At 36.7% G+C, this 15,149-nt stretch overlaps 1 protein-coding gene and 1 long non-coding RNA gene across 3 annotated transcripts in view; one reads left to right on the top strand and one right to left on the bottom strand.

The window, feature by feature from the left end:
- Positions 1 to 394: 394 nt before the first annotated feature.
- Positions 395 to 5,576, bottom strand: LOC144366133 (uncharacterized). The gene is made up of 2 exons (XR_013424987.1): positions 5,297 to 5,576; positions 395 to 4,998 (listed from the first exon to the last, which is right to left on the bottom strand). It is a non-coding gene; the product is annotated as an uncharacterized LOC144366133 (long non-coding RNA).
- Pdss2 (decaprenyl diphosphate synthase subunit 2) overlaps positions 5,540 to 15,149 on the top strand; it is a 260,626-nt gene continuing 251,016 nt past the window's right edge. Inside the window, exon 1 of one of the 2 annotated variants that reach the window (XM_078019537.1) lies at positions 5,540 to 6,147. In XM_078019537.1, coding sequence (XP_077875663.1) covers positions 5,852 to 6,147 — 296 coding nt within the window. In that variant the 5' untranslated portion in view covers positions 5,540 to 5,851. The remainder of the gene's footprint in view (positions 6,148 to 15,149) is intronic. The other variant, XM_078019538.1, reaches the window with a different exon arrangement.

Consider the following 15,149-nt stretch of genomic DNA (forward strand, 5'->3'; position numbering starts at 1 on the left):
AGTGAATAACTGCTCTCCTCTTGCACTGAGTTGACAATTATGAAGTATATTCTACATGGCTCAAGGCCTCATTGCCCACAGTAATGACTAATTTGAGAACACCCTGGTATTGACTTTCCTTGTTTCACCTTCCCTACTCATCCACTGCTGTTTCCTGAGATCACTGTCCAAAATCAACTACCTAAAAGTAAGCTCTTGTCTCAAGTTCAGCTTTCAAGGGGGTAAGCCAGGCTAAGACACCACTAAACATAATTCATGCAGGAAAGGCAGAATAAATGCTCAGTTCTTTTATTACATTGAAAATATTCAGAGTGTTGCTCTAGTTACATCTAATAATAAACACATGGGCTTATATGTAATCAATGAATTTCAACAAGTTGTAGTTCTTATGCTCTATTTTTAAATTTTTTATTATTTTGATGCTCAGATCATCCTCTTCCATCCAGTGGAACTCCTTTATGCTGACTCCTTTGTGCCTTTGACCTGTCCCTTTAGATTTTAATAGTTTTCTTGATTTCTGGTACAACAAGATATTCCAGGCTCTTTATAGCCTGGAATCTGCCATTCTTCCAAAAATACTCATTCCTTTGCATAGGAAATGATGTATTAAAAGTACAGTGAGTCGGATGTGGTGGTGCATGCCTGTAATCCCAGCTCCTTGGGAAGCTGAGGCAGGAGGATCATAAGTTTTGAGGCCAGTTTTAGCAACTTGGCAAAATCCCATCTTAAAATAAAAAATAGAAGGTGTGTAGCTCAGTGATCCTGGTTTCAATCCTCAGTACCACACAAAAAAAGTTTTTTTTTTGTTGTTGTTGCTAAAGATTCTTATTACTATAAAATTGTTATTACCTGTGGGTCTTTTCAAGTGACAAAACAAGCAAATGCTTCTTTTTAAAAAATGAATGTAAAACTTTCCTTGTTAATAAGAAGCATTTTTATTGGTGCATATTAATTATACAGAATAGAGGGTTTCATTGTTGGCATATTTGTACATGCATAAAACAATATTTCCCTTGACCCTTCTCTTCTCCTTCCTCTGTTTCTCTTCCTCTAATGGTCTTCCTTATTCATGATGTCTTTTCCCCTGCTTCTAGCTTCTACATATGAGAGAAAAATATGGTACTTGTTTTTATGAGCTTGACTTACTTTGCTTAACACAATGGTCTCTAGTTCCATTCATTTTTCTGCACATGGTACAATTTCATTCTTCTTTATGTCTGAATAATACTCCATGTGTATCTATACCACATTTTCTTTATCCATTCATGTGTTTTTAGACACCTAGGCTGATTTTATAACTTGGCTAGTATGAGTTGTGCCATAGTAAATGTGAATACTTATGTATATCTACAGTGTGCTAACTTTAATTCTTCTGGATAAATATCAAGGAGTGGTATAGGTAGATTATATGATAGTTCTATTTTTAGTTTTTTGAGAAATCACCATACTGATTTCCATAAAGGCTATACAAAGAAAATAATAAGATCCTGAGATCACACTATTTCTAATTCAAATTTAATATTACATATATTCTATTATGGAATCATTGTTCCTAATAAGCCTTATATTGTGTACCTATAATATACACTAATAGTTTGAAAATAATAGCCTGTATATTTCTACTAGCAATAATACTATTGAATAAAACTTAAGATTTATCCTAAGAATATATTCCATTGTGAATGTACTGTGAAAACACTGTTTTTTATCATTTACTTGATGTGGTTTTACCACCAACTTAATATACAGTTAGATCATTTGCTTCAGTTTATTTTCAACTTTTAGAAACTGCAGTTTTCTTTTGGATTTAAAATTATTTTGAACATGATATATACATACATACATATGATCCTAAAAAATCAAAACTATCTAGGTCTGGTTTATTCAGAGTGATCAAGCTTCCATGTTGATCTCCTCTGGTTCTTCCTGCCCCAAATATATGTAAATATATATTCAGAGTTCAACTATCTCACCAAAAAAGCATACCATACTTTCTGAATTTTTAAAAAACTATTGTATATCCTGCAGACCACTATACATCATGTAAAGAGATGGCCCTTATTTTTTCACAGTTGCATAGTGTGTTTCATTATGTGGATTCACCAGTTTATTCCACTAGTTCTAGTAGTTGTGGTTATTTGGATTGTTCCCAGTCTGTTGCTATTACAAATAATAATACAATGAATAACATTGTGCATAACTCATTTTGCATTTTGGAACAGCTGCCTACAATTGGGATTTCTGGGTTAAAAGGCAAAATGAGGGGCTGGAGTAGTGTCTCAGCGGTAAAGTGCAGCCTAGCGCAGGCGAGGCCCTGGGTTCGATCCTCAGCACCACATAAAAATAAAATAAAGGTATTGTGTCCAACTGCAACTAAAAAAAATTTTAAAAGGCAAAATGATGGGTAATTTTGTTAGTGATTATCAAGTTCCTTTCCATGGGTGCTGTGTACCATTTTTCTTTCTCAATGGCAATATGTGCCATCCCTGTTCCTTATAGCCCACCAACCAAGTAAGTGGCCAATCACAGTATCACTATCCTTGTTAAGACCTTGTATTTCCATAGGTTGGTCTGGGTTTCCAGTCAACATCAAACATGACTTCACTTCTTTCTAAAGTCAACAGAATACAAAGAGGCAGGTAAGTGAAATCCACTTATTGAGAAAGATTCCTCAGCAAAGCGGAGGAGGAACCATGACCACCTTTTGTCAGATTACTTTCTCTAGAAGAATATCAATATCAAGAGTGTTGATATGTATGGCTGGATATGGAATGACCATAATCTTGCAGAGCTGCTAACTCTCAGGTTCTCTTCTTTTGATGCTTTGTAGGAGAAAATGTTATGAATGGACATTTTTTCTTTTCTCCCTCACTTTTTCCCTCCTTCCCTTCCTCTGTTTCTGCTGGAGATTGAACCTAGGGCTTTATGCATGCTAGATATGCATTCTATCATTGAACATTGTTTTTTCTTCTAGCGTTTGCATTTTCCAGTGGGCTATTTTGCCCTGTCCCAGGTGATAGATATTTGGCAATGTCTGGAGGGTTTTTGGTTATCACAATTTTGAAGGGATACTTTTGGAAACCAGTGCAGAGAGGTCAATGATGCTGTTATACAATAATACGAACATCCCTCCTCACACCAAATAAAGAATAATCTGGTCCAAAATATCAAACATACTTAGGTCAGGAAACCCTGCTGGGGGGGCTAGGGTTGTGGCTCAGTGGTAGAGGGCTTGCCTAGCATGTGTGAGGCACTGGGTTCAATCTTCAGCACCACATAAAAATTAAAATAAAGTTATTTAAAAAAGAAACCCTGCTGTATTCTTACTTCATGCACACATTCACAGACACCTTTTTAAAAACATTTATTTTTTAGAAGTAGTTGGATATAATATCTTCATTCTATCTATTTTTATGTGGTGCTGAGGATTGAACCCTGGGCTTTGCACATGCTAGAAGAGCGCTCTACTGCTGAGCCACAATCCCAGCCCACAGACATCTTTAAAGTAGTTATTATCAATGGCAGAGGAAGGGAAGAATCCCAGATACTGTCCCCCTGCTCCTCCTAAAGTCACTAGCAATTTGGAAATCTCTTTAATCATAAAGACTTGAAAGAATTATATATTTACCTGGAAGATTAAAGAACAAATACATTTTGACCTTCTAAACCCTGATAATCATAATGCAACATTTTAACTGTAAGTATAAAAGAAAGTGTTGATTATTTAAAGTAAATGGGACCAAAAGTCCCATGAATAATCAAAAACTTGGTTAATAGAGTATGACCAGAGAATAATGCCCTTGGTTTCTGTGGAGAAGTTAAAGTACATGCTGTGAATTGGTATTAAGGAAATTGCTTAAAAGTTGCTCTTAAGGTACCATGATTCTGAAGAAACAGCCTTGAGTGCACAGTATATCACATTCAGTCTTTATCTTTCTTTGGGTTTTCATGACTTTTTTCACCTTGGATAACCCAGCTCAGGCCTTGGAACCTTTTGAAATGGTCCAGTATCTCAATCACCACATTTATTTTCATCTAGCAGCAGACTTGTATTTTATTGCCAGGAGTTTATCTCTTTCACAGGAATTATTTTCAAACTTCAGCATACTTCACTTATTTTGAGGACAGAAACTGTTTTTGACATCTTTCAGCATAATCCACTTTAAATAATCTGTACCCCTAAAAAGTCATACCTAAATTAAATTTTTGTAAATTTGAATCATAAGGGAAATTTGTTATTAAAAAGGACTCAAACTTTTTGTAAAGTATCTTATTTACAAACTGAACAATTCCTCTTAATTTGACATTTTTCTAAGTTCCAATTTTTATATGTAGCCCAAAAATCTATGCATGGTTCAAATTTAAAAAATATTAATCATGAATTTGGGAAGATTTAGAAGAGAATTTTAGAAGCTATAAATATATGAGTGTAAAAACTAGGTAATGCAATAAGGGTTTAACACTTGTTTTGGGTGATGAGGAAGAGGGTAAAATGTTGCACATACTAAAGAAAATAATAGGTAGCACTACTAAAACAATATTCACATTGACAACTTTCCATCAACAATGATGAGGAAAAAATGGATTGCAGTCTTTTACATAAGAGTAAGGTTAAGAGTATGTATTAAAAAAGAAATAGACTCTCTGGGTCCATATTCTGCCTAGCATGTTTGTAAACCTAACACAATTTAGCTGTGCCTGAGTTTCTTCTTATAAAACACGAAGAATACTAATATCTACTTAACGAGGCTGTTTTGTGCTGATATGTGAAAAGCACTCGGTCCAGCGATACGGTTTGAACCCTGGATGGAGAGTGGAGTTCCGAGGCTAGGAATGAAGAGGAAACCACAGAGGTGAAAGCTGGGAGGAGGCAACGTTTCATTCCAACCTCTCTGCGCCCGTACGAAGGAGGCACAGCTGATTCTGCCTGGACTGCACATCAGCGGAAACGGATACAGAGATGAGGCCGGTGATTCCAACGACTCTCAGAGGACGTCCCTAAGGGAAAGGTACTCTTTTCGCTGCGCTGCGCCACTTTCAGTCTGGTAGGGCGTAGAGGACACGTGGGCGGAGTCCTACGGCCGGACTTGGCCTTCCACCGGAGAGCCATGGCAGCCTGAGGTACAGGCAGCCAGGCTGCCCTCACTCCGCTCCACTGCCACTACCAAGGGCTGGCGGCGGACAGCAACCAACGGCTTCGGGAGGAGCCGGCGCCTGGGCCTGACACTCTTCCTTGCGGGCGAGACGGGGCAGGGGTAGACACTAGACAGACACCCAACTCTCAGGACAAACATACATGCCCACTCGGTGCTGGGCGCCGGGACGCCCTGATGAATCCCGACTGGACCCAGATTCGAGGCGCCGGGGACCCTCTCTGTGCACACACACAATTCCTGCCACGGGATCCTCCTAAGCCAAGGAGAGCAGAGGTTTTCATTCCACCCGCGGCCTCCCAGGGCTCGCTTCCAAAACTCCGCCTATGGGGGCGTTCCCGGCTGCGCCGTAAAGTAGGGGACATTCTTTGCTCCTCAAGAGCCCGCCTCCATCTTTACGGCAGGCCGCATTCCACGCCTCCAATATGGCGCCCCCCACATAGACTTTGGTTGTGGTTTCTGCTCCCGGTAGCCGGGGTCAGTTTTGAGCCGGGGCTGCTGTCTATCCTACTCGAGCTGTAGAAAGCAGCAAAGGTCGTTTCTGGTCACGGCTCTAAGGAAGCCACTCTCCTTTGAGAGACGGGAGCCACCGATGTTTTTTTTTTTTTAGTTCCTGGAAGTTCCTCCTCAGCCCCTGCTTGGTTTCCCCCGCCACCTCCGGACACCCCCCAGGTCCCTAACTGTTCCAGACTCTAACCATGAACCTTCAACGTCTGTTGTTGCGCTTTCCGGGTTATCTGGGGGCTTTGGGCCCCCCACGTCGCCTGTGGCGGTTCCCATCCCTCGACACTATCTCCTCGGTGGGACCCTGGCGTGGTCAGTCCTCCAGGTCCCCAGCCCACTGGAACCAGGTGGTGTCAGAGGCTGAGAAGATCGTGGGCTATCCCACATCCTTCATGAGCCTCCGCTGCCTGCTGAGCGACGAGCTCAGCAACATCGCAATGCAGGTGCGGAAGCTGGTGGGAACTCAGCACCCTCTGCTTACCACTGCCAGGTGAGGACCCCAGTCCCGCTGACCCCGCGCGCACCCATTCAAGTTCTGTTTCTTGGCCAAACACCCTTCCTAACTCGCTGAGGCTGCTTCCTGCCAGTCTTTATCTTTTCTTTCTCTCGGTTCTTCTAGACATTACTTAATTTCTTTTCTTCTTTATAAATAAACGGTCTTTCTTTTTGTCCACTTTAACATTCTTTCTCCATTAACCCAGCTGAGTAGATGAATGGTTTTCTTATGAGAAACTCTTGTTATGTTCTTTGCGATTTTGCTGTTTGAGTTGTTGATGGAGAAGATGCTACAGTGATTTGTGGAGAAATTGAGCATGCATGTAATTTATTGAGTCACTTTACTATTTTAAAAGTGGGATAGATTAATTTTCAGTTCCGCACTCTTCATTGGGTCACCCCCAGAAGGGAGGGACAGAGAAAGACTGGAAATAGACACTTCTTTCCATCGAATGTCCAGGCTTGAATACATATTTATTCAGTCTGTAGTCATATACTTCTTGGGGTTTTTATCACTCATGCTGGACTGTTACTGTGAAAACTATCACTAGTTTTTTTTTTTTTAAACATGTTTTTTTTCCCACTTAAAAACAGCCTGTACCATGTGTGTGCGCGCGCGCGGGGGTACTGGTGATAATGCATAAGTGCTGTATTGCTGAGCTACACCCCCCGCCCAACAACCCACGTCTTTTGATTTGTAATTAATTTCAAACGAAGGAGAAAGTTGCAAGAATGAAAATAGTACAAAGAACATACTTGTATGACCATATATTAGATTCACCTACCACACACACTACTCATTGTGGATGTGTGTGTGTGTGTGTGTGTGTGTGTGTGTATATATATATATATATTTTATTTTATTTTTATTTTTTTCTGAATTATTTGAAGTTAGATTGCATATATCATGGTCCTTTACCCCTAAAAACTCAAGTGTCTATTTCCTAAGCTTAGAGATAATTCTTTTATATAACTACAGCAGTAGTTGTGAATTGGGGTACATTTAATATTTTTTAAATATTTGTTTTTGTTGTAGATATCTTTATTTTATTTATTGATTTTTATGGGGTGCTGAGGATTCAACCCAGTGCCTCTCATGTGCTAGGTGAACTCTCTTCCACTGAGCCACAGCCTCAGCCAGGGTACACTTAATATTTATAAAATACTTTTATTTAATCTACAGTTTATATTTCATTTTTAAAAATTGATCTAATAATGTCTTTTTAACATTCTTTATGCTCCAATACAGGATCCAGATTAGGGTCAAGTATTGCATTTAGTTGTGATGTCTCTTCAGTGTCCTTCAATCAGGATTATTTCCATAACTCTTCTTGGCTTTCCTGACTGAAACAGTGGTTCTCAATTTAGCCTCAAAGGGAGCATTTGACAATCTATGACAAAACTTTTGGTTATCACAAATGCAGGCAAGTAGAGGCTGGGGGTGCCACCCTAGAATGCCAGCATAGCCCCTCCTTTAGTTTAATCAATGGTAATGTCTAGTGCAACTGTAGTATAATTCTACAAGCAGGAGATTGACATTGATACAATCAAGATACAGACTAATATAATTAAGATACACTTTCATTACTATAAGTCTCTCTCCTGTTGCTTTTTTTAGCTTCACCCACTTCCCTTGCCCACTCCCTTGCTTAATATTTTATGAGAAACACCTGTCACTTTCTTACTATAAAAGTTGCCAAATAGCATAATAAAGTGATTGTATTTCTTTTCTTTTGGTACTGAGCCACTTCCCTGGCCTTTTTAAATTTTTGAGACAGGGTCTTGCTAAGGTTTCTTAGGGCCTCACTAAGTTGTTGATGCTGGCTTTGAACTTGTGATCCTCCTGCCTCAGCCACCTGAGTCACTGGGATTATTGGTTATGCCGCTGCGCCTGGCTTCAAGTGATTGTATTTCTTAACATTGTTCCTAATTATCAGGAATGTCACCTTATGATTGCACTAAAACTTATCTGGTAGCTGGAATGTTACTTCTCCAGAGATTGTAGGTGATAAACACTCAGAACACACACACACACACACACACACACACACACACACACAGATGTATGTATGCATATGGTTTAAAGCTTAATAATGAAACTAACAAGTCTACTATCCAACTTAATAACTACAACTTTGCCAATTCTGTTGATGATACATGTGTATTTTCCAGTCTCTCTCTGATCTCTATCTACTATTTTTTTTCTTAAAGTTACATAGATATTTCTCTAAACAATAGCATGTTTAATTTTGCCCATATTCTTTGAAATTGTCAAATATGATAGTTAATTACTTATGGTTTTCTATAACTTTTAAAATTCATTACTGTTTCTGAGACTCATTCATGTTGTATATTTAACTGTATTTCATTTATTTTTCACTGGTGTGTGAAATTCCATTGGGTGAATATACCACAGTCTTCTTTTAATCAGCATTGGGATGTTTGCATTTTTTTGGTGTTATGAAAAGGGCTGCTATGAATATGTTTGTATGTCTTGGTGTACATGTCTTGAGGGTATAGATAGGAGTATAATTATGGTGTGCACATGTTCATCTTTAGAAGATAATATCAAATTGTTTTCTAAAGTGGTTATACCAGTTTACACTGTCACAAGCAGTGTCTGAGTTCACGTTACTCCATGTTCTTATGACACTAGAATCATTGAGGTTTCTTAATTTTTACTAATGGAGAAGAGAGTTTCTCTCTCTCTCTCTCTCTCTCTCTCTCTCTCTCTCTCTCTCTGTATGTGTGTGTGTGTGTGTGTGTGGTGGGAATGGTTGTGTCCATGATGGGGTTTGTAGTAGTATAGTAAGTACATTGTGAGTATTGTATTCCCTTTAATAAAGCATTGAAGTGAAATGGGCAGAGCTGAAAAGAAGTTTATTTAATGTGTATTTTTGGAGAATTGCAGTTCATTTACTTAGTTGCCACAGGATCAGAAGAGGACTTGACAAAGATCTCTTCTGAGAACATTAGAGACACACCAGATGAAAGGTGTGTCTAATGGCTTTGCAGCTTCCCTGATTATAACTTTCCCTGTCTAGTAGTCTCATAGTATAGGGAAAGAATCAAAGAGGAACAAAATTTTAGCAAAGTTGTTATGGTAGAATATATAAATTGTTATTTTGCAAGAGAAGAAGGAATTCATTAGCATGTAATGTTACTATAGTTATTATGATTGTATGTTGCAAATTATTAACAGTCTAAACTCATAGGCAGTCAATGGAAAAATAATCTTTTGGGGAGAGGACATATCTCTTTCTGTTTATACATGCACGTAGCGCACGCACACACATACACACTGTACATCTGTTTTAGCAAAGGAGGAAGGACTTGATGCATGGGTTAGGCAGGTTATGGCTATTGTAAATTAGAGCTAAAATATAAACATCTTATTTTACATATTGTACACCATACTTTGTTGAAGTCTTGTCAGCAAAGCATTGATAATTAAGAGGAAAATACTCTCAGTAAGGTAGCCAAAAGGGCACAAACACCCCCTGTAGTTGGTGTGTTAGGACCATAGGGAATCGGACTGCTCAATTCTTTACAATTTTAATGACCCATTTTATACTCTGATTTCCTAATATTTGCTTAAATCAATATTCTAATCTTTTGTGCCATTTACTTTAAATTTTTAAATTTTTATTTTTTAGTTGTAGATGAACATAATACTTTTATTTATTTATTTATTTTATGTGATGCTGAGTATTGAACCCAGTGTCTCATACGAGCTAGGCAAACACTCTACTGCTGAACCCCAATTGCAGCTTGCACCATTTACTGTTGAGTATATCTGAACTGTATGTTTAGGGTGAAACATGTTTAATAGTCCTAACATTTAAATGAGTTGTAATAGTGTTGGCAAACAGCAGGAGATGAAAAGGCAATCACCATAACTCATCATTCACTATTTTTTTTTCTTTACCTAAGCCATTCCATCAAGAGAAGTATTACGGTTTAGATGTGGTGTCCCCTAAAAGCCCATATGTGAGACAGTAAGATTGGGTTATATGCTTAACCTAATCAGTGAAATAGTCCCTCATGGGATTGAGTGGAGACAGGTGGGATGTGTTTGGAGGAAGTGGTTCATTGGAGGGGATATGGGGTATATATTTGTATTTGGAGAGTGGAGTCCCTATCTCTGCTTTGTGATCATTATGTGAACTGCTTCCCTCTGCCACACTCTTCCACCATAATGTCCTGCTTCACCTTGAGCCCTGAGGAATGGTGCTTGCTGTCTCTGGACCTCTGAAACTGTGAAACCCAAAATAAACTTTCCCCCCTCTATAATTGTGCTGGTCGGGTCTTTTAGTCACAGTGGTGAAATAGCTGACTAAAACAAGAAGGGGAAAAAGAACCTAGAAGTACATACTCTTTAACAATTTAATTCTGAAGTGAGTAAATTTAAAAATCTTGATATTGTTGAGCTAATAATCCTAGTACTGGGAACAGTGGAGAATAAGAAGCTCTTATTTTTTACACTTCTTCTAGATTTTCTAGGATCTCTCTGTTGTAACCTCCATTTAGATAAATAATTTTCAATAAATTGATTCAGTGTTTATTGTAACTTATGAACATAAAACAGTCTGAAACAGGGACCCTGTCCCTTAATGAATTGACATTCTATTGAACACTAAATATGTTTACTAATATCTAACAGAATGATAAAACGACTTGTGGCTAATGAGCTATTACAGTTAGATATGACCCAGAATAGTAAAGAACCTTTCATGGAGAAATTGGGACTTCATTCAAGGATAGATGGATACAAATTGCATGAGTAGTATTTTAGGGTGTTGGTAGTATATTACATATTTTTATCCTTCATGTTTTTTTCTGTTTTTCTCAGACTATCATTAATATGCAGAACACTTTAAAAGAATATGCAGTAAAGTAAAATAAATCAACTAGAGTAGCCAAAACAATGTTGAGGTGGGGATAAAGCAGGAGAAACTATTCTGTCTACTGCTCCATCTTACTATACTTATATTTATTAAAAAACAGTGTGGTGTTGGCAGAGGCACAGACAAATCAACAGATCAGAACAGAAAATCCAGAGATAGATCAACATGAATATGCCCAACTGATTCTTAAAAAGTATAAACGCAATTCAGTGGAGGGAGGATACTCTTTTCAACAAATGATATTGAAATATTTGGACATCATAGGAAAAAAAAGAAAAATACCCTCAACCTAAATCTTACCCTGTATATTTTCAAAAGTCATTATAGGGTGCTGGGGTTGTAGCTCAGTGGTAGAGTGCTTGCCTAGCACATGAGAGGGACTGAGTTCGATCCTCAGCACCACGTAAAACATAAATAAATAAAGGTATTGTGTCCATCTACAACTAAAAAATATTTTTTTAAAAAAGTATAGAGCTGGGGTGGTAGAATGCTTGCCTAACACATGTGAAGCACTGTGTTCAATCCTTAGCACCACATATAAATAAATAAATAAATAAATAAATAAATAAATAAATAAATAAATAAAATAAAGATATTGTGTCCATCTATAACTAAAAGTCAATATAAATTGATCATTGTGAAATCAATGTAAAATAGATTTGAAACATAAAACTATAGAACTTTTAGAAGAAAGCATAGGTGAAAATCTTTAGAACTTAAACAATTCTTAGATTGGCACCAAAAAAATTAATAAAAGGAAATAGTTGGACTCCATCAAAATTAAAAATTTTGCTATGGGAAAGATCCTGGGAAAAGGATGAAAAGATTAGTCACAGACTGGGAGAAAATATTTACAAATCACATTTTTGAAGAAGGACTTATAGACAGAATGTAAAGAATTCTCTAAACTCAACAGTAAGAAACAAAGAATACAATGAGAAAATGGACAAAGAGATGATTCTATAGAGGTGGCAAGTATGCTTTGTGGAAAATGTTCAACATTATTAGCCATTAGAGAAATACAAATTAAAGCCATCATGAAATACCACCACTTACCCTATTAGAATGACTAAAATAAAAAGTACTGACAATATGAAGTCCTGGTGAATATGTAGAGAAACTAGATTTCTCATGCATTGTTTTATAGGTAAAATTATATAGCCATTCTGAAAAACAGCTTAGCAATGTCTCATAAAATTAAATATACATTTAACATACATCCCATACTCCTAAGCAGAAATAAAACTTATGTCTATATCAAAACCTATACCAGAATGTTTATAGCATCTTATTTGAAATAACCTCAAATTGACCAACCCACATGTCATATAGTGGTGAATGGTTGAGCTGTGGTACATAGATAATAATAAAATAGTCCTGGATAAGAAAAAAAAAAGAGATATTGATACATGCAGCAACTTGGATGAATCTCAAAGAAATTATGCTAAGTGAAAAAAGTCAATCTCCTTCCTCAAAAAATTAAAAGTAGAATAACCATATGATCCAGCAATTCCACTACTGAATACACACACACACACACACACACACACACACACATACATACATACACACACACACACACACACAAAAGACAGCAGAGTCTCAAAAGAGATATTTGTATGTCCACATTCATAACAGCAGTATTCATAATAGTCAAAAGATAGAAGCAACCCAAGTGCCAATTAATGGATAACCAGATAAACAAAATGGTATGTACATATAATGGAATATTATTCAGCTTTATAAAGAAAAGAATTCTGGCACATGTTATAACATGGATGAACCTCAAAGACATATTCTAAGTGAAAATTATCCACTCAAAAAACAGTACTCTATGATTTTATTTATATGAGTAGCCAGTATAGTCAAATTCAGCCAAACAATAGTGTAGAAACAGAAAGTTGCCAGGGATTGGAGGGAGGGGAAAACGGGGAGTTGTTGTTTGATGGGTGTAAAGCCTCAGTTTTGCAAGATAAAAAAGTTCTGGAGATTAATTGCACAACAATGTGAATTAACACTATTATATACATTTAAAAATGGTTAAGATGGTAAATTTTATGTGTGTGTATTTTATCACAATTTTTTAAAAAGTCAGCTTCAAGAGTTTATAATAGTATATGATTTCATTTGTGCAACATGTCATTTTCAAAATGCCAAAACTATAGAGATAGATAAAATATTAGTGGTTTCTGGAGTCAGATAATGTTGGGAATAGGGATGAGCATAAATATAAAGAGGTATATTGTGGTGATGGAACAGTTTGGAATCTCGTGATGGTGGTTACATGAATCTAGACAAGGGATGAAGTTGCATAGAACTATATGCACTTACAACAAGTGAATGCAGATGGAAAAAAATGCTGAAAATGGAATAAGATCTATAGCTAACACTAAGTTAATTGTCAATTTTTTGTTCTTGGTATTGCTAACCAACTATAGAAGATAACACTATTGGGTGAAGCTGGATGAACTCAGTATATAATATTTTTGCAATTTTCTGTTTATAATTATTTCATTACTTTGAAAAGCTTAAAAAATATATATCACTTCGAGTCAATAGAAATGGGGGGTTGGGGGATAGGCATGTAACTGTGTAACCCCAGCAAGTCATTTGATCTCTCTGGGCTTTAGTTTCCTGAGAAATGAGGTAAGGAGTTTGATGAGGTGATTTCCAGTGATATTGCCATTTCCACACTTGTCTAGAAATTAGTGTTGTGCTTTGAGAAAACCTTTCTCAGTTCTGAGAGTGAACAGATTGAATGCAGATTAAATGAGTAATAGAAATCTATAGTCCTTTTTCCACAATTTAAAAATCTTGAAAGCTCAGAAAACAGAATGTTTTTGCAGACTCAAATTCAACCTGAACTGCTGTTAGACTGTTATCCCACTGAAAGTCAATATTTATGTATTTAATTACAGAAGTATTAATGCCTTTGATTACAGGGTGCTGCCCCAGTTCCTGCTGGAGTGTTGGGCTAAAAGGACCTTCCTAAAATCAGAAAAAAATTGAATTCTGAAAAGACACTTGGTTTAGAACTTTGTTGAATAATTGTGGACCTGTCCAAATTGGACAGTCATGTTGTAGGATGGTCAGGCTATGTGATTTAACTTGGTAGTGTGGGGGAAGCTAAAGGTAGCCACAGTGCATCATTTTAGCTTTCTGCCTGTACAGTTTGTGCCTTGTTGTTTCATTTCTTCCTTCCTAATTAAATCTAATTATCCACTTAGGCATTTTATATGTTATATATACGTAAGTGTGTGTGTGTGTGTGATATATGTGTATATACACACACATACTTCAATCACTTACATTTCTGTATAGATCATTAAAATTAGCTTTTGTAAATCACTTCAAATACTATCTAATGTCAAGAACTTAAATGCTTTTGATATCATATGGAGAGTATTTAATTGTTTGAAAGATAATGAGTAATATTTTTCCACTATAGAGTTAGTTAAATTTTTGTGGTTGCTTAAATATAGCTATTTCCATGAATAATATGGCTTTATTTATTTTCATTGATTACTCTTGACAGATTTGGCTTTTAGGATTAAATTTTTGTTTAAATAATTTGCCTTTTTGCTTTGCCTTTAAAACTCTGCTCTCTACTTCAGATTTAGATAGATGTGATTAATTTAGTATGCAGTTATAGGAGGCAAATTATGACAGTTAGCCTCTTTTCGTAGGGGGCATTGATTTCTTGGTAGAGACTTCTTGTTCCTGAGTTCACTATAGTTACTTGGCTGCCTTAGAAACCTCATTGGTCTTTTCTATGTCTTAAAATTCTTCAGAGTTCTTTGAATTTATTAATAGAAATTTAATTTTAGTCTTTTTTGTTTATGAAAGACCCTTTCAGATTCAGTTCTGTAATTACTGACTGAAAACCTCCATTATTTACAAAGAACTTTTTCTTTGATGACTAGGAGAAAATTATAAATTTCAATTCATTCCACAAATATTTGAGGTGCTCTGGGCATGGAATGTACAAACAGAATAAGACACAGTTGTTGCCATCAAGGAATTCATGAGAGACAGTATAGAGAGTGCAACTGTGGATTCGACTGTTTGGGTTCACATCCTGGCCCTATTG

This window comes from Ictidomys tridecemlineatus, chromosome 8, assembly GCF_052094955.1.
Source record: "Ictidomys tridecemlineatus isolate mIctTri1 chromosome 8, mIctTri1.hap1, whole genome shotgun sequence".
NCBI lineage: Eukaryota > Metazoa > Chordata > Mammalia > Rodentia > Sciuridae > Ictidomys > Ictidomys tridecemlineatus.